Source organism: Bidens hawaiensis, unplaced genomic scaffold, assembly GCF_021521415.1.
Source record: "Bidens hawaiensis isolate Kalapana, Puna unplaced genomic scaffold, B.hawaiensis_p1.1 tig00017340_1, whole genome shotgun sequence".
Lineage (NCBI taxonomy): Eukaryota > Viridiplantae > Streptophyta > Magnoliopsida > Asterales > Asteraceae > Bidens > Bidens hawaiensis.
This window is the reverse complement of record NW_027492621.1, coordinates 181032-204981: the sequence shown is the minus strand read 5'-3', so window position 1 is coordinate 204981 and position 23950 is coordinate 181032. Positions and strand designations below refer to the sequence as shown.

The following is a 23950-nucleotide window of genomic DNA, read 5'->3' as shown; positions in this document are numbered from 1 at the left end:
GAGTGGAGTATGGAATGGGCTAATGAGTGGACTTGTAGCAGTAGATGTATTTGGATCTGGGCGGACTGTAGCTGAGTGGTTTTTCTTTTTATTTTTTTTTTAATGCTTGCTTTTAGTGTTTACCTTCTTGATTTTTGAACTCAACAATGGACGAATAAACACAAACACCGCTAGACTAGAGACTTTCTTTTTAATAAATGGGATTTCCAAATTAATAATTGTTAAGCTCATGTACTATTTTCATCTCTAATGACTAAACCCGACCCATTAAAGTTTAAGTTAATTATAATTATGATTTTTACCTTTGCTGTCCAATCTTCTTTTCTCGTCTTTAGCTTCTTCACAGATTTGGCCTCCCCCCCCCCTTCCTCCTTTTCCTTTCTCCCTTTCGCAAGACTCGCCCAAGGGTGCCTTTCCACACGGGCTCTCCCTTCCAATGCAACCATGTGAAAGAACGCTGCTAGGTCACTCTAGAGCCGTCTTAATACCACCCAATGAAAGATGGCCCTACATAAAAACCACCTAAAGTAGTAAATATTTACTTTTGAAAACCCATCCCACCATCGACTCCTTTCATCAGTTCAAACAATTAACGCTATAACCAATCAACCCAAATAAGAACGCTTCGACATTCCTTAATCAGACGACTTCCCAATCCAAATACAATAACAGTGAGAAAACCACACTGAATTGAATTGTCACGTGCATCTCCATACCAACTATAGTAAAAACTAATTTAATTTGAGTCTTTAAATCTCACGAAATCTTATTTTTAGATCGAACACTTTCTTTTTGTTTAGGCCACCGCACCCCCCGAATTAAAGAGTCCTGTTGCCCCTATCCCGCCAGACTATATTCTCTTAACCGAGCCCGCACTAATCTCCGGGAAACCATATAGCCGGCTGCCACTTAATCGTTGTTTTTCCCCACAATAATAGAAATCCCTAGCGTAGCACACGGTGAGACAAAAATCCAGGTAGATTCAGTATTCGAACTGGCAACCTCACAAAACCTGTCTCAAATCCTTCATTACTAATTCATCAAAAATAACACAAATCAGTTAATATCAAACTTGAGTATTCACCAAAAAACCTAATTATTCATACTACTAGACCACGAGTGACAAATTTTCACGAAATCATTACTAAACCCATACCCATACCCATACGCACATATCTTATCAAAAATGCCATACCCATGCCAACTTTTCCCTTACTAAAACAATAACAATAATAACAAAGAAACAAAAACTTCCATCATTATTCAATCCTATCCACCTTCACCAAAATGTCCGGCCAATCTCCGGCGACCCGACCCGCCGGCGGCACAGAATACAGCTGGTGCAGAGCCGTACCCGGCGGCACCGGCATTACCGTCTTATCCATCCTCTTCTCCAAACCCTTAAACCCATCCCACCTTCAATCCTGCATCCACAACCTCCAACTCCACCACCCAATTCTCACCTCCAAACTCCAATTCAACCCCACCAATAACACCTTCAATTTCGCCATACCCACCACTCCAAACCCACTCAAACTCCAATCCCGCACCTCCGATTCCTTCAATTCCGTAATCGAACTCGAATTGAACACAAACCCTTGGCGGGTTTTCAATCAAGACTCCAACTTTACCGGAATTGATGAGATTCTTGAAACCCACGTCATGTTTGCGAGTTTACACGAATTGCCGGAGGGAAAGTGGGCGGTGGCGCTGCGGCTGCACACGGCGGTGTGTGATCGAACCACGGCGGCGAGTTTGTTGAAGGAATTGCTGGGGTTGTATAATGGAGATGTGGGAATTGGGGTGGATGAAGGGTTAGGGTTTGCGGTTGAGGATTTGGTGCCGGTGGGGAAGGCGAGTAAATGGTTTTGGGCGCGGGGGGCGGATATGATTGGGTACTCGGTTAATTCGTTTCGGTTTAGTAATTTGGGGTTTAAGGAGATTGGGGTTCCGAGTTCGACAAAGTTTGTGCGGTTGAAGGTTGGGTCGGAAGATACCGATCGGATTCTTTCTGTAAGTGTTGTTGTTGTTAGATGATGGGATTGCTAAATGGGTCGTGTTTGTGGGTTGACACTTGACACGAACGGTTTGACCCGAGAATGAGTTAAATTCTTTTTGCATATTAGTTGAAGAGGTAGGTCCCAGCAGAGCCCAGTTGGACCCGCAAGACTCACCTTAAACAGGGACGTCTGCGCAGAGACCAACTGGATCCGCAGGACCAACCATGCTCAGAGACGTGACGTCCTTACGCGCAGTACGCAAGCTGGTCCCGCAGGAAATGCCTCCCAATGGTGAAGGATTCCGCCTGTCCCCGCAGCCTCGGATACAAGCCATTAGGGAAGGCCACCCGCGCAGCATGGCTACACGCACAAGGCACTTAGCTCTCGATCAGTGTCACCTGAAGGAATGAGCAAAGACGGGAGCAATCCCGCACAGAGGCGGGAGGGGGAATACTCCCGCCCAAATAAGCCAGTCTGTACACTGAAGGATCTTTTACTGTACCTGACGAGGTATGGGCGAAAGATCTGATCAGAGATACGACAGCTCACTGATACAGTATGGCGAGCAGCATGCTCCTGTACTGTATCACTATTAGCCGCTGCCTACTCACCAACTACTGTCATACCACGTGCTTAGCCGGCAGTTGGTGGAAAGGGAATAGTATACAGCAGGCCTGATCACTATCAGCCGCTGCCTACCCACCAACTACCAGCAGGGCACGTGCGTAGGCTACTGTTGATGAACAGGAACACTGTTGCAGCCGGCCATACCTCCTTGGAAACCTACCTTCGGCTATAAATACCCCAAATGGTATGATCATCTCAACAGATTATTACATTACATTATCTTATATCATCAGAATATACCTGATATCTGCTCTAGCAATCTCTTAATATACTTTTATATTTAAAGAGCAATCTAGTCTGATTCTCACGCCGGAGGGTGGTCACAAGGAGGAACCCCCCCCCCCCCCTTCTCAGTGACGAGCTCACGGTGTCTGTTTTGCAGGTTATCAGAAGAACCATCTTCCAAGGGTCTAACCCCTCGTGGGAAACAGCTATCCAACCCCCAGGTTACCAGTAATCTGTCCGGGGTCTGGTTAGTGTTTCTTCATTGGCGCCATCCGTGCATAAAGGTAGAACAACAATTTTCTCCAGTTTTTTCAAACTTTTACAAAGATGGTTAGAGAAATTCCGGTAACCACAACCCCAGCTACTGGGGGGAATACCGGCAACACAGTTTTTACGAACACTACCCCGGCTACCGAAGCCGGGGCAAGTGAAGTAAATTTTACGAACACTACCCCACTTACCAAAGCTGGGGCAAGTGCAGTAAATGATCGCCTACTGGGATCCACCGATACCCAGTTTGAGAAACGAAGACTCCCCCGCCAGACTCTCGATGAAGTTAAGGCATGGGCGGAGGCACGACAAAAGGAATTCCAGGCTGAGTTGGACGAACGCTTGCGTTCCGTGCAACAGGCCGACGAATTCGAATACTGGGAGGATGACTCGGAGGAATCCGACTCCGACGCGAACCCTCGCCATAGGGCAAAAGGGAAGCGTAAGGAAACGGAATCCCAACCGAAAAGGCATTTTGGACAAGCCTTCAAACCAAAAAGCACAGGTGGAAGTCCACGAGACTTCTCCAAAACGTTCAGACCAAACGTTGCGAATGCAGGAACGTCCAAGTTTGCAAGGGATATTGCGGAAGCAATCGCCCCAAAGAGTGCCAAACAAATGCCTAACATAGGCACATATGACGGTTTATCTGATCCAGACGATCATTTGAACAGGTTCATAGCGGGGGCAACCGTCAGCAATTGGACGGAACCCACGTGGTGCTACATGTTCCAAATGACGCTTGTTGGGGCTGCTAGAGCTTGGTTTGATCGTCTACCGGTCAACCACATCTACGACTGGGCAGACTTCCAACAGAAGTTTAGCCAACACTTCAGCCAGCAACGGAAGTATACCGAGGAGCAATGGACAATCCTCAAATGCATACGAGAGGAAGATGAATCTCTGCCAAACTTCATCACTCGCTTCAACTCAAAGAAGCTAAGTTTGGGCAATATCAGCGAAGATCTTGTTCGCGCTGCCTTCATCCAGGGCGCACATGACCCAGAGCTCATCCGCACCCTAACGGGTAAAGATGGCATGCCATCCACATGGGATGGCATCATGAAAGCAGCAAAACGCTATGCGGAAACAGAGAAGCAACTGGGTAGAGATCTCCCACAGAGCACAAACCTCTACACTCAGAAGACGAGAGAAGACAACGTCCTCACCGCCAGACTAAATAAAAAACGGAAGCTAGGCATTTGGCAGTCAAGGGTAAACTTTGACACCTCAACCGGCTTGCAACATCGAGTGGGCGGAAGGGATAATGTACAGTCGCACCGGAACTCCAGATGGACGCCACTCACCAAAAGCGTCACTGAGATATTCGCCACTGAAGAGCTCCCATGGCCAAAGCCTCCAATAATCCGACATCGTCACGATGCTGATCGGAGCAAATACTGTGACTTCCACAAGACAAAAGGCCACAACACTGAAGAATGCATAGACGTAAAGGACATGGTCGAAGCATTTGTCAGAGATGGGACGCTCGTGCACCTCGTGGCACAATAAAGGCTGAGCAGGCGGGTGCGTATAGAACCTCAGCTGGGGAAAACACGAATCAATTCCAGCTTCAAAATCGAGACTACATGCTGCGTAAAGAACGAGATCCCGAACCAGGTGCGTATTGGCTCGATGGCACTCCCATCCCAACAACATGGAAGGGAGCTCATTTACACAGTCTGCATGTAAATCAATTCCAATTTGTAAAGAAAAGGCCAAGAGCCACTTCTAATGGAAATGATTCTCTTTAAGAACATCGAAGCTGATGATTTTACATTTATACTTTTCTGAACACTAATATGCCGGTTTTCACCGCATAATTACGTGAAGTCATTGCATGGGAAGGCGGTCCTACCCGCACGAACCCAATAACGTGACAAACCTTCACGCAGGTCAGTTTGGGAAAAAGTTCAGCACCCAAAAATGAAAGTGCCGGTCTATCCGCATGAATCATTAAAGGAAACTGAATAATAACCTATCAACAACCGCGCGTTGAACGGTTAAACTATGCAACACTGGTGACGGCGTTCACATTACGTGAAGTCGTTGCGTGGGAAGGCGGTCTTACCCGCACGAACCCAATAACTTGACAAACCTTCACGCAGGTCAGTTGAAGGGGAAGAGTTCAATTATCCCATTAAATGAAAGTGCCGGTCTATCCGCATGAATCATGAAAGGAAACCGAACACTAACCTATCGACAACCGCGCGTCGAACGGTTCAAAACAAAATTCTTAAAAAGGATAAGGAAAACCTACACGCAGGTCAGATAAGGGTAAAGTTTTGCCATCCTACTAAGTGCAAGTGACGGTTTTACCCGCACAATCACGAAAGAGGAAGCGAAAACTTTAATCCATTATCAACCACGTTCAAAGGTTAACTTATCTTAATGCCTTAGAAATTTCGAAAAGGAAAACCTACACGCAGGTCAGATGAAGGTTAAAGTTTAGCCATCATACCAAGTGCAAGTGACGGTTCTACCCGCACAATCACGAAGGAGGAAGCGAAACTTTAACCCATTATCAACCACGTTCAAAGGTTCTTATTCTAAACACTTGGAAAATTGCTAATTTAAACTAAGTATGCAAGTCATAAGTTTATAAAGCAAGGAACCCAAAGAAGGAAATAACAATCTTATACGCAAAAAGATTAATATTTCAAGAATATATTACAAGAATGGCCGGGTAACTACCCGCCTAAAAGAATAAAACTATACAAGTCTATCTTAGCAATGGGAAGGGATCTTCAGGATCAAGCTTCAGGGCCGCTTCCACTTGGACCCGCTCCGTCAGAAGAACGGGGTGGTTCGAGGAACGCTTTGAGGACAGCTAACCCATCATCAGCAGCAGCTACTTCGTCCACCTTTTCCACCACTGGATGCGGGAAGGCGGCGTATTGGTTCAATGCTTGGTCATAAATGGCTTCGGTATCCACATCGAACAAAGGGAAGTTGGAAGGCGGGACGCCTTTCTCAACAAACCCTAGACCAAGCAGGAAGCCGGCCTTTTCCCCATCCTCATGAGAAGCGTTGAGGGCTGCGGTCATAGCATCATCGTAAGAGGTCTCTGAAAAGACCCGACGCACAACCTACAAAGAAAACACAAGTATTAGAACCTTTTCTTACAAAAGAAAAGCGTGAAGATAAAACTAAACATACCTGAGGCAACGCTTCTCGAAGAAGCCATTGGAGGGCAGCTTGAGCTTCGTTATGGGCGCGTTCGGCTTCGCTCTTGTTAAGGTTGGCAAGTAAAACTTCCTTTGCGGCAGCCTCTTCGACGCCCTTAAGTTTCCGCTCGGTGTGGTCAAGCACCCCCCTCTGGTCCAGGATTTCCTGGAGTTTCTTGGCATCTTCCATTGCCAAGGCATCATGAGCGCGTTGGAGAGCCTCTAATTTGGCCTTGGGCTCCTCATTCTCCACACGCAAAGGCTCAGCAACGGCTTCAGCCTTGGCAGCCCTCTCGGTTGCGTTTCGCGCAGTCTCCCTGGCCAGCCGAAGCTGTTCATTCACAGCTTGGGCAGCCTTGGAGCGGGCCTCGAGTCGCGCCTGAACTTCAACCTCGAGGGCCTTGAAGGCCTTCTCCTTGTCGGCGGCAGCTGCCGCCAGCTGTTGGTTCTCCTCCCGAAGAGCACGCGCCTCAGATACGTCCTTGGCGCGAGCTGCTTTCAACTTGTCGTTTTCACGACAAAGCAACTCGACGCGCGGCTGCATCCGGGCTTGGAGAACCCGAAGCTCATTGGTTAGCCTACCCTCCTGGTAGCTAGCCATGGCTTCCCCCAACGCACCATGAGGAGCAGCGTGGCGAGCCCAGTCCACGCACTCCACAGGGGTACGAAGGGTTGTTCCTCGGCGTATGTTCCATCGCGGAACATACACTTCATTGGAATCCGACACTGCAAAAGAAACAAAGGCAGTAAGGAAAAGATGATAAAAAACAAGGGAAAAAGAAAGGAACCCCACGCACCTGTAGGGTCAATGACAGGCCGATAGCCGCCAAACCCATCACCTGAACCTAAAGGAAATCCATCCAACAGGTCAGGCAGACGGGAAGGTGGCAAAGATCGGCGGGAAGCCCTGCGCGTACCTGATGATCCGGCCATCGGTGCCGGTGGCGCGGGCATGGTGGCAGCCGCCGTGGTCGCCGTTGTGGTCGCCGCCGTGGTCGCCGCCTCGTAGTCAGCAGCAGCAGTAACCGCCGGCTCTGTGAAGGATGCTGTAAAAATCGCACTCACGGCCGGCGGGGACGTCATCTCAGCTGGAACAGTCTGCTCAGGAGCAACTGAACCAGCGGAAGCAGGCGCGGTCACCTGGGTCGACGCCTCAGGTAGGCTGACCAAGCCTACCGTCATTGGCGGAAGGGTACTCCTCTGCGCTTCACCCCGGAATGCGTCAACATCCACGCCTGCACAAAGAGGAGAGTGTTGGATAAATTTATGAAGTGATAAATCTACAGACATTATGATTGTACTTACGGGTTTTCTTGACCCTGAACGTACGGACGGGCGGGGAGGAACCCGATGGAGCCGGCCTCTTGGTACCGGTCACCGTCGTCTTCGTTGGTTCTCCGGAGGTAACGGTCGTAGCCTCCGGAGCAGTGGTCTTCTCACCACCGGGCTTCCCCGCCACTTCTTCACTATCTGACTCCGAGTCAGATAGAACCACTGGATCAGCTGTGGAGGCCTTCTCCTTCCCCTTCACGCCGGCAGCAGCCTTCTTCTTCCGCACCAACGGAGGAGCATCTGAGGATTCCTCAGAAGAAGACGGGTCAGGAATTCCAACAGCGGGTACAGCATTGAGGGATTGAGGAAAGAATATCGCCTTACCTGGCCGCCGGTGGCTCAGGATCTCGTGGCCCAGCGGATAGACCTCCACAAACCGATCCGCCGTTTGCTCCAGGATGGGCAACTCGCCCTCGTCCAGAGCACGAGTACCCATCCGCGCAGGACCGTCGGTTTCCCGCGGGTACAGAAGCGACTCCAAATCATTTCCCTCTGAAAGAATAAACAGTTAGAAGACAAACGCGTATCAAAAAGAAAGACAAGACATACCATAGGGAATAGAGTTCAAACCGTATTCGAGAAGGATGGGAACCTGAGACGCATCCTTCCACACCCGGCTCATCCCTAACATGACCATCCCGGACTCCGCAAACCGGTAAACCGGAGATTGGATCCGGGATATCTTCGAAAACCATTCCGCCTCCTGGTAGTTGGGGGCGTGAAGGCTCGGTATCGCTTGGCCATTTTTAAACTTCATGGCAAGGGGGATGGCGCGGGCAGAAATGTAGAAGAATTCCTGCTTCCACGCGCGAAGACTGCGCTCGGTGTCGCAAATCTTCAGACCCTTAATACGGGTCGTCAAGGTGTACCACCCCTGGATGCACCTCCAGGTATAGAAGGTCATCAGGCGGTCCACATGGGGCTCGATGCCCAAAATCCGGCACACCCACTCAAAATGGCGAATCTTGGCGATCGCCATGGGGTGCAGCTCGGTCAAATGAACACCGTGCCTGTAACATCTGCCCCGATCCGACCCGACCCAGGTACCCGTTTCTCTGACCCGATCTCTTTCTTTTATGATTTATTTATACTTATATTTTACTTTTAATAATAATAATATACTTTTCCTTCCCGCCTCTTTCTCTCTCTTTCTTTCCGCCGTCCCGTCCCTCTCCTTCTCTCTTTCCGCCTTCTTTTCCCTCTTGTCGCCGTCCCGCCCTTAAGCCTTGTTTCCCTCTTTCTTCTAACTCCTTGCTTGTCCTTTGTTCCTTCCCGCCTAAGGTTGTCTGCGCAGCTTCACGCGCCAGACCCCTTACAAGGAATCCTGCGTGAAGACCACCTGTTTCAGCGATACGCGAGACGAACTCTTCTCGCAGCGCGCTAAGAATTGTAATTCTTCTCGCAGCGCGCTAAGAACGGTAGTTCTTCCCGCGACGCGCTAAGGATTTGTAGTTCTTCTCGCAGCGCGCTAAGAATCGTAGTTCATCCCTCGACGCGCGAAGAATTATAGTTCTTCCCGCGGCGCGCTAGGAATTTTAGTTCCTCCCGCGGCGCGCTAAGAAATGTGATTCTTCCCGCGGCGCGCTTAGAAATGTATTTCTTTCCGCGACGCGTTAAGGTTGGTTCTGTCTGCCTTCGCGCTCGCGCTCTCTTGACCTTCTGTGTCTGCCTTCGCGCTCGAGCTTTCTCGCGCTGAACCCTTTGAGTTTTCTTCTGTTTAATCTAGCCGTTTGCTTTTGTGTTGTCTTATCTTTTGTGCTGTTGACCTAATCTGCTTTATGTCTGAAAAGTTACTTTCGGCGCAGCATGCGCACCAACCCCATTGGTTGACAGAAAAAGTGACTGACATTATCTTTTGAGATCTGCTTTTTCCATGCTTGACCAGTACCTTTATCTGAACCGCCCATGCCTTTTTACTGTTCCCTGACAGCTTTATCTTGCCCCCTGCAGCTGCCATATCTTTTGATATCTTTTGCTTTTGGAATCTTTTGCTTTTTGAGATCTTTTTCTCCTTTTCTAGGGATTGTGTCTCCTAGGGTTTCCCTATAAATAATAGTATTATTTTTCCTAACACTACACACACAAAACACTTAATCTCTCCTGTTCTCCTTGCTCTCTCTGCCGCCTTCCTCTCTGCCTCCGTCTTCCTCCCTGTTCTGTCCTGCTCTTCCGGTAATATATATATATTATATATAATAATTTACTTATTAATTATGCTAACTTATAATCAAGACTTAGAACCAATCGTTAAAACAATAATCTTTAATTATAGGTTAACTTGTGCTTGTTTAAAGTTGGTTCTTGCTTTATCTTACACCGCATCGTTTATCAAGTGAGTAATCTCGTACCTAATCCCTTTTTGCTTTTAATGTTTTGGGATATTCATGTGTTCATACAAACTTAGAGTCTTAAACTTGTTTATGAACTTTAGTCGCGCAGTATCTCATGTGTTGAGGACGTAGACTTGGCTGTTTATTTGTATGTGTGGATCATTAACCGTCTTGTCGGTCTATTCCGCAGTTCTCATGGTACCATTAGATGAACACGGGAGAACTATCGTTTATGATTTTCTCTTTTGTTTACACATGCACAGTTTGTCTTGTTTGTGAGCTCAATTGTGAGCACTGGCAGTCTTATGAATCTTAGAGTTGGTCCCGATCAGATTACACCCTTGTTGAAAACCAGACATACACATGTTGCGCGCAGATTTATTGTTATCTATGTATTAACTATTAAACTTGATTTCTCACCAACACGCAAGTGTTTGACGTTTAATTTAACACATGTTCAGGTTTGCAGTAGCTGTTTTGGAGTTTGTGGACACATAGGAAGTTTTCTTTATTTTGGACCTAGATTAAAATGTATCAAGACATGTTTTTACTGTTCGAATATTATGATTTATAATATATTGATTTATGATGATTTATGTTATCTTATGTCTACTTTGCGCGTGCGCGAATGAATGTATTTATTAAATATTGACACCCAATAGTGTCACGAGTAATGAAACAATATGTGGCGCCCCGATGTATAATCCGCCTTTGGTCGGGGTGTTACAGATTGGTATCAGAGCTCGTTGACTTTAGGATAGGTGGTTAGACGTAACGGCCTAGAATACCTAAGAGTCCCTTCTCGCGCATGAGAGAAATCTCATGTTTGCGCGCTTATTGTTAATTACTCGTTATTTATGAATATGCTCGCGCTTGCGCAGTATATGATTTTATGATTTATTTCGCGATATTTCGACTTTTGCTGAATTTCGATTTTTATTGATTTTTCTTGCATATTCGTTTGTTGGGTTTGAAAATCCGAAAAGTCATGGTGATACATGAATAGTTGATTTTCAATTTCCATTTACGATTATGTTCTGAGGATGGAGACTTGAAAAGTCATGGTGATACATGAATTGTCAACCTCCAATACTCATTTTCTTGCATGTTTTATATTGAAGATTGAAAAGTCATGGTGATACATGAATCGTCAATCTCCAATACTCGTTTGCTCGTATATTTTAAATTAGGAATTCGGAAAGTCATGGTGATACATGAATTGTCGATTCTTGATTCGAATTTGTTACCTTTATTAAGTCTGCATTTAGGGTCATTTATTTTACTTTAACTTTTGACAGTAACTGACTCCGTGAAACCAAGCTTTATAAGATTAAAACGTTGCGCTAAAATCAAGATATTAACTAAAATTAAAACTTTTATAGAATGCCTCCGCTATCAGCTCGCCATCTCAAGAAGAAAGAAGCCGCGCGCAGACGCTCGCAGCAACGTTCCCAGGAAATGGCCGCCGCAATAGCCCAAGCTTTGAGCCAAAACAATACCAACACCTCTGGTTACAACATTAAATCCTTTAACGCGGGTAACCCTCCAAAGTTCACAGGTCTTGAAGGAGCCACCGTGATGCTCCAGTGGCTTGAGAAAATAGAAAACACTTTCCTCCACACCCAATGCCCCTCAGACAGACGAACCCTGTATGCTTCCAGTGTCCTGGAATCTAGAGCGCTTACATGGTGGAATGGAGTAGCTCATGCGCGTGGCGCAGAAACTGCTTCTAGCATGCCCTGGGAGGAATTCAAAGAAATTCTGACGCGAGAATTCTGCCCTCCCAACGAAGTAAAGCGCCTGGAGGAAGAATTTTGGAACCTGAAGCAATACAGTGGAGAAGCGCGCGAGTACGCGACGCGCTTCCACGAGCTAAGCTTACTGGTCCCTCACCTTGTTACCCCTTCACGCCGAGCCATAGAGAAATTCCTTGGGGGTCTCCCCATGGAAATTCAAGATTCTGTATGGGCCAGAAACCCAGTAACCCTCTCTGACGCCATCGAGTTGGCCGCTGTGCTCAGCGACAACCATGTCAGAGCAGGAACCCTGTTCCTGCGGGGAACTGAGAAGACCAAACCCACCAAGACTGTCCCTGAACCAACAGAAACCAAACCTGAACCCTCAAACCGTAACAACCTCAAGCGCAGGCGCAAAGCCTATGCGCTTACCAACCCGCCCATTGCCCAGCAACCCATTTATCAACCTCCAGTTTACGCGCCTAACCCTCTGTCAGCCTACCCAACACCTCCTGTAATCCACAACTATGCCTTAACCAATCCCGCACTCCCTGCCCCGCCAACTAAGAAACCTTACACAGGAAACCACCCCTTTTGCCCAACCTGTAGACTCCACCACCCACCTCAAGTCCCATGTCGACTTTGTAACCGATGTGGCCGCGCTGGTCACCTTGCAGAAAACTGTAGAGTCCTTCCCGCCAATCCAATTGTGCCCACACCACCAGTCTACCCGCAGAACCCACAACCAACCTACCAAAACCCACGACCCAGATCGTGCTTTAACTGCGGTGATCCCAGTCATTTCCGGAACGCGTGCCCAAGACTACAAGTTCAGATTACACAAGCGAATCCGGTGAACCAGATTTCAAACCAAGTGACGCGTGGACGAGCTTTTAATATAACCGCGCACCAAGCGCAAGCGAATAATGACGTAGTTAATGGTACATTTTTGCTTAACGGATTTTATGCTTCTGTACTTTTTGATACTGGCGCCGATCGAAGTTTTATCTCTCGCGCCTTCGAGAAAAAGCTTGCGCGACCGCGCAACGATTTAAAAGAGAATTTTTCAGTTGAATTGGCTAACGGTGAAACTGTTTTAATTAACTCTGTGATTAAGGATTGTACGCTTAACCTTAACGAAAACGATTTTCTGATCGACCTCATCCCCATGCCTCTTGGAAGCTTTGATGTTATCATTGGTATGGACTGGCTTACGCATAATCGCGCCGAAGTTATTTGCGCCAAGAAGATGATTCGCATACCTCGAGAAAATGGTGATCTTCACATCTACGGCGAAAAACCCTCCCGCGGTCTTAAACATATGTCTTGCGCCGAAGCCCGAAGGCTCATGAGGAAAAGGTGTATTGCATTCTTAGCCCATGTGGTTAAATCCGATGAAGGAAAGAAGAAGCTTCGCGATATCCCTGTTGTGCGTGATTTTCCTGAAGTTTTTCCTGATGATCTTCCTGGTATCCCTCCCGCTCGTGAAGTCGAGTTCCGTATTGATCTTGTCCCTGGTGCTTCCCCCGTAGCTAAATCTCCTTATCGTCTTGCACCCGCTGAGATGCAAGAATTGGCTAGCCAACTTCAAGAGTTGACTGCTAAAGGATTCATCCGCCCTAGCTCTTCGCCCTGGGGTGCTCCGGTGTTGTTCGTTAAAAAGAAAGATGGATCGTTTCGCATGTGTATTGATTACCGCGAGTTGAACAAACTCACCATTAAGAACCGGTATCCCTTACCGCGTATTGACGACCTCTTTGATCAACTCCAAGGTGCCTCTTGTTTTTCCAAGATTGATCTCCGCTCTGGCTATCACCAGTTGCGCATCCGCGATGAAGATGTTCCAAAGACTGCTTTTCGAACTCGTTATGGCCATTTTGAATTCTTGGTCATGTCCTTCGGTTTAACCAACGCACCCGCCGTTTTCATGGATCTAATGAATCGGGTGTGTAGGCCTTTCTTGGATAAATTCGTGATTGTGTTTATCGATGATGTTCTGGTGTATTCTAAGACCAAGGCCGAGCATGAACAACATCTTCGGTTGGTATTGCAAAAGCTTAGAGCTGAGCAACTCTATGCTAAGCTTTCCAAGTGTGAATTCTGGTCTGATGAAGTACAGTTTCTTGGTCATGTTGTCAACAAGATGGGTATTCATGTCGACCCATCCAAAATTGAAGCAATCAAGAACTGGATTACGCCATCCTCTCCTTCTGAGATCCGTTCCTTTCTGGGCTTAGCTGGTTACTACCGGCGATTTATTTCGAACTTCTCAAAGATCGCATTGCCTTTAACAGCTCTAACGCACAAAGGTAAACCGTATATTTGGGGCTCGAAGCAAGAAGAAGCCTTCCTATCGCTCAAGCGATTGTTGTGTGAAGCTCCTGTTCTTGCGCTACCTGAGGGTAATGATGATTTTGTCGTGTATTGCGATGCATCCAACCAAGGTCTCGGTTGTGTTCTTATGCAACGAGGCAAGGTTATCGCTTACGCATCAAGGCAACTTAAGGTTCATGAAAAGAATTATACAACTCACGACCTCGAACTTGGTGCAGTTGTTTTTGCCTTGAAAATCTGGAGACACTACCTTTATGGTACTAAGTGTATCCTCTACACTGACCATAAAAGCCTTCAGCATATCTTTGATCAGAAGGAACTTAACATGAGGCAACGCCGATGGAACGAACTCATCAGCGATTACGATTGTGAGATCCGGTATCATCCTGGTAAGGCTAATGTGGTAGCCGATGCGCTCAGCCGAAAACCCTGCCAGCTTAACTGTATCTTGCCGCGCACCCAGCTTCACTTCGCGCCGATCCAAAGCAACCTTGAATCGCGTATTCGTGACGCGCAGCGCGCATCCATCAGTAATGGTAACCTTCGCGCCGAGTTAGCGTGTGGCGCGGAAGCGCACTTTGTTTCTAATCTGAGTGGAATTCTCTGCTATCTTAATCGCATCTGGATTCCCTTTGATGAGAATCTTCGCGCTGATATCCTGAGTGAAGCACACAAATCTCGGTATTCTATTCATCCTGGCGCTGATAAGATGTACAAGGATTTGCGCATTACTTATTGGTGGCCCGGTATGAAAAAGGACATTGCTGTGTTCGTAGCTAAATGTCTGACTTGTTCTAAAGTGAAAGCTGAACACCAACGCCCATCTGGTTTGCTCGAACAACCAGAAATTCCTACGTGGAAATGGGAATGTGTAGCGATGGACTTTATTACCAAGTTACCTTTGACAGCAGGCAAACATGATAGCATTTGGGTAATAGTGGATCGTTTGACTAAGTCTGCTCACTTCCTGCCCATTCGTGAAAACTACCGTGTTGAGCAACTCGCGCAGCTTTATGTCAAGGAAATTGTCTGCCGCCATGGTACTCCTTTGAGCATCATATCCGATCGCGATGGCCGTTTTATATCTCGCTTTTGGAAATCTCTCCAATCTGCGTTAGGAACTCGCTTGGACATGAGTACGGCATATCATCCTCAGACTGACGGTCAGTCTGAGCGAACTATTCAAACTCTTGAGGATATGCTCCGATCGAGTGTTCTTGATTTTGGAGGTAATTGGGATTCACACCTGCCTTTGATTGAGTTCTCTTATAATAACAGCTATCATTCCAGTATCGGTATGGCCCCATTTGAAGCACTTTACGGTCGTAAGTGCCGCTCCCCGATTTGTTGGAACGAAGTGGGAGAAACTCAAATCACAGGACCCGAACTTGTTCAAGAGACAACCGATAAAATCGCCAAGATCCGTGATCATCTGCTGACTGCCAGAAGCCGACAGAAGAGTTACGCAGATCGTAGGCGGAAGCCTCTCGAATTTCAAGTTGGTGATCTTGTTCTCCTCAAGGTGTCGCCCTGGAAGGGTGTTGTCCGCTTTGGGAAGAAAGGTAAGCTTGCTCCTCGATATGTTGGACCATTTAAGATTCTCGCGCGTGTAGGAAAAGTTGCCTACAGACTTGACCTGCCGCCCGCGCTCAGTAATGTGCATCCAACGTTCCATGTATCCAATCTCAAGAAGTGTTTAGCTGACGAGAACCTTCACATTCCACTTGATGAAGTTCAAGTTGATGAAACTATGCATTTCGTTGAGAAGCCTGTTGAGATTATGGATCGCGAGGTAAAGCAAACCAAGCGCAGTCGTATCCCTATTATTAAAGTTCGCTGGGAGTCCAAGCGCGGAGCCGAGTTTACATGGGAAAGGGAAGATCAAATGAAGATCAAGTACCCGCACCTGTTCTCTGCGCAACCTACTTCGAGATAAATTTCGGGACGAAATTTCTTAAAGTAGGGGAGACTGTAACATCTGCCCCGATCCGACCCGACCCAGGTACCCGTTTCTCTGACCCGATCTCTTTCTTTTATGATTTATTTATACTTATATTTTACTTTTAATAATAATAATATACTTTTCCTTCCCGCCTCTTTCTCTCTCTTTCTTTCCGCCGTCCCGTCCCTCTCCTTCTCTCTTTCCGCCTTCTTTTCCCTCTTGTCGCCGTCCCGCCCTTAAGCCTTGTTTCCCTCTTTCTTCTAACTCCTTGCTTGTCCTTTGTTCCTTCCCGCCTAAGGTTGTCTGCGCAGCTTCACGCGCCAGACCCCTTACAAGGAATCCTGCGTGAAGACCACCTGTTTCAGCGATACGCGAGACGAACTCTTCTCGCAGCGCGCTAAGAATTGTAATTCTTCTCGCAGCGCGCTAAGAACGGTAGTTCTTCCCGCGACGCGCTAAGGATTTGTAGTTCTTCTCGCAGCGCGCTAAGAATCGTAGTTCATCCCTCGACGCGCGAAGAATTATAGTTCTTCCCGCGGCGCGCTAGGAATTTTAGTTCCTCCCGCGGCGCGCTAAGAAATGTGATTCTTCCCGCGGCGCGCTTAGAAATGTATTTCTTTCCGCGACGCGTTAAGGTTGGTTCTGTCTGCCTTCGCGCTCGCGCTCTCTTGACCTTCTGTGTCTGCCTTCGCGCTCGAGCTTTCTCGCGCTGAACCCTTTGAGTTTTCTTCTGTTTAATCTAGCCGTTTGCTTTTGTGTTGTCTTATCTTTTGTTCTGTTGACCTAATCTGCTTTATGTCTGAAAAGTTACTTTCGGCGCAGCATGCGCACCAACCCCATTGGTTGACAGAAAAAGTGACTGACATTATCTTTTGAGATCTGCTTTTTCCATGCTTGACCAGTACCTTTATCTGAACCGCCCATGCCTTTTTACTGTTCCCTGACAGCTTTATCTTGCCCCCTGCAGCTGCCATATCTTTTGATATCTTTTGCTTTTGGAATCTTTTGCTTTTTGAGATCTTTTTCCCCTTTTCTAGGGATTGTGTCTCCTAGGGTTTCCCTATAAATAATAGTATTATTTTTCCTAACACTACACACACAAAACACTTAATCTCTCCTGTTCTCCTTGCTCTCTCTGCCGCCTTCCTCTCTGCCTCCGTCTTCCTCCCTGTTCTGTCCTGCTCTTCCGGTAATATATATATATTATATATAATAATTTACTTATTAATTATGCTAACTTATAATCAAGACTTAGAACCAATCGTTAAAACAATAATCTTTAATTATAGGTTAACTTGTGCTTGTTTAAAGTTGGTTCTTGCTTTATCTTACACCGCATCGTTTATCAAGTGAGTAATCTCGTACCTAATCCCTTTTTGCTTTTAATGTTTTGGGATGTTCATGTGTTCATACAAACTTAGAGTCTTAAACTTGTTTATGAACTTTAGTCGCGCAGTATCTCATGTGTTGAGGACGTAGACTTGGCTGTTTATTTGTATGTGTGGATCATTAACCGTCTTGTCGGTCTATTCCGCAGTTCTCATGGTACCATTAGATGAACACGGGAGAACTATCGTTTATGATTTTCTCTTTTGTTTACACATGCACAGTTTGTCTTGTTTGTGAGCTCAATTGTGAGCACTGGCAGTCTTATGAATCTTAGAGTTGGTCCCGATCAGATTACACCCTTGTTGAAAACCAGGCATACACATGTTGCGCGCAGATTTATTGTTATCTATGTATTAACTATTAAACTTGATTTCTCACCAACACGCAAGTGTTTGACGTTTAATTTAACACATGTTCAGGTTTGCAGTAGCTGTTTTGGAGCTTGTGGACACATAGGAAGTTTTCTTTATTTTGGACCTAGATTAAAATGTATCAAGACAAGTTTTTACTGTTCGAATATTATGATTTATAATATATTGATTTATGATGATTTATGTTATCTTATGTCTACTTTGCGCGTGCGCGAATGAATGTATTTATTAAATATTGACACCCAATAGTGTCACGAGTAATGAAACAATATGTGGCGCCCCGATGTATAATCCGCCTTTGGTCGGGGTGTTACAGTGCCTCTCAAGGACACGGTAAACAAATTTTGTCAATGGGAATCTAAGATTCCCATAGACAAAAAATGCAGCATAAACCCCGATCTTGCCTCTGGGGGCATCGTACACGGTCTGGTGGGATTCAGGAAACTCAGGCTCGAGATGATCGAGCATGAACTTCCTGACAACATACCGGTACTGATCGCCGGGCAGAGCACACTGGCACTCGCCAGCAGTACCCCTGTCGTCAGCTATAGCTTCAGCATCACGAGAAGACATCTTGCAGAGAAAGAAGAGAACGATTTCGAGAGAATGCTCGATTGAATAAAGGAGTATTCGCCGGAAATCGCCTTAAAGATGAAGAGAAGAGTGAAAAGTGTGAATTGCAAAATAACCCTCTCCCCCTTTATATAGTAATCGCAATTAATGCGGTGAATTTAATGCGGAGGAGAGAGAAATCGAATGTGCAATGAAACTATGACACGTGGCAAAAAGCAAGCTGGCAACAGCTGTTGAAAGGACGTATGCCAGTAATTTCGCGGCCACGCGCCCGAAAAATCGCGCCCACGCGCCTGAAAAAGCGACTGGAATGACCATGTTCTGTCACGTCACCATAACTTCCTGCACGTCCTGACACAGTCAGAAGAAACCGTCGCACGACGTTTCAGAGGTTTGGACTGTTCTTATCTTTTCACCAACTCTTCGAATTTCAAAATTCAAAAATTCGAAAATATTAAAAAGTAAGCGGGAAAATACCCCTTACCCCTTGGCAAACAAGTAACCGTAAGACGGATGCGGGTACAGTGTAAAGGCAAAACCCTTCACATACCTAGCACCCGCAGGGAATTGACGCCAAGTAAACCTTGGTGAACAAGTAACCGAAAGACGGATGCGGGTACAGTGTTAAGGCAAAACCCTTCACATACCTAGCACCCGCAGGGAATTGAAGCCAAGTACCTCGGCAACCAAGTAACTATAAGACGGCTGCGGGTACAGTGTTAAGGCAAAACCCTTCACATACCTAGCACCCGCAGGGAATTGACGCCAGGAATACCTTGGAAGTAAAGTAACCGTAAGACGAGCGCTGGTACAGTGTTAAGGCAAAACCCTTCACATACCTAGCGCTCCGCTGGGAATTGAAACCAGGAAGGATCTTCTGGGCAATGCTTGCGGAAACGGAAATAACATCCCCGCATAGCAGGAACGTCGAGAACTACGTTGTTTGAAGCTCCAGAATGGAATTGGTGGTTTTAACATAATTGATCACTATGTTCAAAACTACCAAAACCTCATGGAAAATACATACAACTGGGACTCAATGCTCCTGACTTGCGAGAAGGTTACAGACCTACCCGCATCATACCCAAAGACCAAGCAGGAAACTCGGGCATTTCTGCAAGTGACAAGGACTTCCGCGGAAAGAATCCCCATGGAAAACCTTACAAAACCCTTTTCAAAACCCTTCGCTTAAGTCCAAAAGTTCACCTCACTTTATTAAACACGCATGAGAAGAACATTGGACTGGGGGGACTTGAAGAGGTAGGTCCCAGCAGAGCCCAGTTGGACCCGCAAGACTCACCTTAAACAGGGACGTCTGCGCAGAGACCAACTGGATCCGCAGGACCAACCATGCTCAGAGACGTGACGTCCTTACGCGCAGTACGCAAGCTGGTCCCGCAGGAAATGCCTCCCAATGGTGAAGGATTCCGCCTGTCCCCGCAGCCTCGGATACAAGCCATTAGGGAAGGCCACCCGCGCAGCATGGCTACACGCACAAGGCACTTAGCTCTCGATCAGTGTCACCTGAAGGAATGAGCAAAGACGGGAGCAATCCCGCACAGAGGCGGGAGGGGGAATACTCCCGCCCAAATAAGCCAGTCTGTACACTGAAGGATCTTTTACTGTACCTGACGAGGTATGGGCGAAAGATCTGATCAGAGATACGACAGCTCACTGATACAGTATGGCGAGCAGCATGCTCCTGTACTGTATCACTATTAGCCGCTGCCTACTCACCAACTACTGTCATACCACGTGCTTAGCCGACAGTTGGTGGAAAGGGAATAGTATACAGCAGGCCTGGTCACTATCAGCCGCTGCCTACCCACCAACTACCAGCAGGGCACGTGCGTAGGCTACTGTTGATGAACAGGAACACTGTTGCAGCCGGCCATACCTCCTTGGAAACCTACCTTCGGCTATAAATACCCCAAATGGTATGATCATCTCAACAGATTATTACATTACATTATCTTATATCATCAGAATATACCTGATATCTGCTCTAGCAATCTCTTAATATACTTTTATATTTAAAGAGCAATCTAGTCTGATTCTCACGCCGGAGGGTGGTCACAAGGAGGAACCCCCCCCCCCCCCCTTCTCAGTGACGAGCTCACGGTGTCTGTTTTGCAGGTTATCAGAAGAACCATCTTCCAAGGGTCTAACCCCTCGTGGGAAACAGCTATCCAACCCCCAGGTTACCAGTAATCTGTCCGGGGTCTGGTTAGTGTTTCTTCATTAGTACTTTAAGGGGGTGTTTCGGATTGCTTAGGGGTGTTTGGGTGAGGTTTTGAAAACTACTTATTTGCTTATTTGATGTATGAAAAGTAAAAGCTGTTTGGTAAAGCTTCAATTTAAAGCTTGAAAAGCTTCAACTTTTTAGAATTGTTTTTGCTTTTCAAAAATCAAATATGCAGTTTTAAGAAGCTCAGCCAAACACCCCCTTATTTTGGCTTGCTTATTAACTTATTGAAAAGTAATAAGGTGTTTAGGTTTGCTTTTGGTGTGAGGGTGATAAGTTAATAAGTTACACTTTTGTAACTTATTAACTTACTAAAAAGCTATAAGGAGTTTCCACAAGGGATCCCAAACACCCCTAAATTCTAAATTTTTATTATATTTACCTTTTTAAAACAATTATATATTTGATATATGCCAATTATTTTTAAACTTTAAGATTTTGTCATAATAAGTTATTGCAAAAATACATTTTAGAAAAAGATAAAGAATAAATAAATAGGTTAAACAAGTCAGCCCATGAACGTACACAAATTAACACGACTTGTTTAGCTAAATGTGTTTGATGATTCAACTTGAAACTGACTCAAACGCGTTTAGCCTAAACCCAAACCTATGAATTTCGTGTTAGGTTCATGTCATGTTGGAAATTCACAAACAAGACATGAATCTGGCACAAAATTATTAATTCTTGCAATTTATAATGTTTTCTTGGCATTTGGTACAAGAATGATTGTTAGCTGGAACATGAAGTCAAGTATGATGGTCTAACAAAGATGTTTAGTTTGACTTCTGAGGTCAAATGTACTATTTTCTACATTCAGTTTTATATCTTTTTCATTTTTTTCTCCTACACTTTATATTTTAAAAGTTTATCATAAGCTTCAATGTAGTTGGCAAGTTTGTTTTAAAAGCTTTTCCAATTAGTTTAACCAAAAGTAATAAGGTTGACCTTATTAGTCAAAGCATAGCCTCTTGTTATAGAGTGATAATATCAATTAAACTATGAGTTTGTTTAAGAGTTACTTGCATTGTGACATTATTTTTTTAGGGCTGCAAATCAAAAGGAATCAAACTATTCGGGCTAATAGCCGCAGCTGGATTTATTGCTGCTCATGCTTCTAAAAACTTTCCTAATGAAAAATGGGAAAAATATTCACTTGCAACTCTCATTGATTGTCGGTCAGAACTTGATCCTGTTCTTAGTGATCATCATATTGGTAAGATTAATTTTCGCGTGTGTTGCATGAATATCATGTTAGATACGCGCAAATTCACAAGCATATTGGATAAGAATCAAGAAACCGAAATAACCGAACCCAAACAAAAACCGAAAAACCAATCGTAACTAAAAAACCGAACCAAAATAACCCAAAATAACAAAAACTAACGGTTTGGTTTTTAACTTTGGGTTCAATTTCATTTTGAATGTAATTAAAACCAAAATAACCTTTTTGGATTTTCAATTATAATTTTTGGTTTGTTCTGATTTATAAGAATTTAGTAAACAATGTAACTAACTTTTTAGCCCAAATGTATACTAATCAATTAATTACTAACTAACAAAAAAATTTAGCCCTAAATTCATAATTTGGCCAAGTTTTTCCGGCCCAAAATTTACAAGCCCAAATATCAAAGCCGAAAAATAACTAAAACCGAACTAGAAATTAAAGTTGTTTTAAAGAAATTCAAAAAATTGTAATTTTGCTAGTTTGAGCCCAAAACGAACCCGCAACGAGTAGGTTAGGTCAACATACACCTTTACTAACCACTAAAATCGTTTCAACTTAAAACAGGATTTTACCATTCAGTCATCATAAACTCGCACGACATAAAAGGAGGGGAAGATTTATGGGACCTCGCGCAAAGAATCTACACAACCTTAAAAAACGCAAAAAACAACAATAAACATTTTACAGACACGGTCGGCTTGAACTACCTCATGTGTAAAGCAATTGAAAACCCGGGTTTAACACCTTCTTCGTCATTAAGAACTTCTCTCCTTTCGGTATTCGAAGACCCCCTAGTCGAAAACACCAATCATTTACATAAAAATATTGGTTTATTGGATTGTGTTGGTTGTTCTTCGGTTCATGGTGTGGGCCCGTCACTTGCGATCTTTGATACTATTCGTGACGGAGAGCTAGATTGTGCTTGTGTATATCCATCTCCAACACATTCAAGGGAACAAATGCAAGATTATGTTGATCATATCAAGAAACTAATTAACAAAGTCTTTTACCAATATCTTACATGGTATCACAGCCAACCACCACCACTTATGCCACCCCACACACAAACAAACCCTAGCCGTCGTCGTTGTTTTCAAACCTTAGACAGGGATCTCGTTCTCTATTTATTTTCTTCTCATATTTTCCTGTTTCTTTTCGAATAAAGCTTCTTTTTTTTTTTCCCCGATTCAAGATTTCAATCGCTACTCACAACAAAATATTTTTCCGAGATATTCTACATCTCAATGTACCCATTATTACATCAGTGTACTACTTCTATGTAGCAGATCCACCGCTTTCAAATTCTTACTTCATGATATAAGTAACTAGTGGTTTTCTTTTTATTTTTCCGATCACTTGGTTGTGGATTTATGGTGAGAAATAATCCACACATACAAATTACATAACATATTTGTGGATTTGTTTATTCGGTACTCATTTGAACAGTGGTTCGTCATCATAGGTTGGTCGTAATTCAATTACCCACAAACCCATCAAGTCGTTCCTTGCCGCCGCATCGTTGCCGTTTTCGCTTATTGGACTACGGTCCCTATTATTGCCGCCGACTTCGGTCCGCCGCTCATTGAACCATGGTTCCTTCGTATTGCCGTTGACTTCGGTCCTACAAGCGACATCCGCCGACGTGCTGCTAGTTAGTTAGATTTCTTCTCTGCCACAGCGCTGTTGCATTGGACGCCACTTGCAAGGTTACAGGATCTGTTTTGAAACCCATGAATGATACAAAAACATGTGGATTCATTGGAAAAAGTTTGAATTTTTGAGTCGATAGAAGCATGCTTATCTTATTATTGTTATATGTTTTTTTGTTTTCCCAGTCTAAGCTTCTGGTTTTCTTCCCACTACTACAAAAACAGCCAAAAGGTGCGGTGAATTTTGCTAAAAGGTGCGGTTCTAGGACCGCACCAAATAGATACGAATCTTCAGATATAGGAACCGCACCTTTTAAAAAACCGCATCATCTAACCTGCATATTCACAGCCGCACCTTTTACATCCTAATCTGAACCGCATCTTTTAGTCGCACCTTTTACATCCTAATCTGAATAACTAAACCGCATCTTATAACATATAAACTAATCGCACCTTTTAGCTTAAATTCTTTTTTTTTTAATTACTTTCTGGAAACAACAATATACAAAACCAAACAATATATGCAGCTGCA

General features: G+C 45.1%; 1 protein-coding gene across 1 annotated transcript; it reads left to right on the top strand.

Annotated features, from left to right (window-relative positions):
• Nucleotides 1-1287: 1287 nt before the first annotated feature.
• LOC143553588 (uncharacterized) lies at nt 1288-23787 on the top strand. Its single transcript, XM_077043554.1, has 4 exons — nt 1288-2013; nt 21589-21757; nt 22334-22770; nt 23605-23787. Exons 1-4 carry the CDS (start codon nt 1288-1290, stop codon nt 23785-23787), a joined length of 1515 nt encoding a protein of 504 aa, XP_076899669.1.
• The last annotated feature ends 163 nt before the right edge of the window (nt 23788-23950 follow it).

Excerpts from the sequence above, each read along its gene's own strand:
- LOC143553588 (XM_077043554.1), top strand. The coding sequence starts at position 1,288 with ATGTCCGGCCAATCTCCGGCGACCCGACCCGCCGGCGGCACAGAATAC. Across the intron at positions 2,014-21,588 it reads ATACCGATCGGATTCTTTCT|GGCTGCAAATCAAAAGGAAT; the intron begins GTAAGTGTTGTT and ends TTATTTTTTTAG. Across the intron at positions 22,771-23,604 it reads TCAAGAAACTAATTAACAAA|TCTAAGCTTCTGGTTTTCTT; the intron begins GTCTTTTACCAA and ends TTGTTTTCCCAG.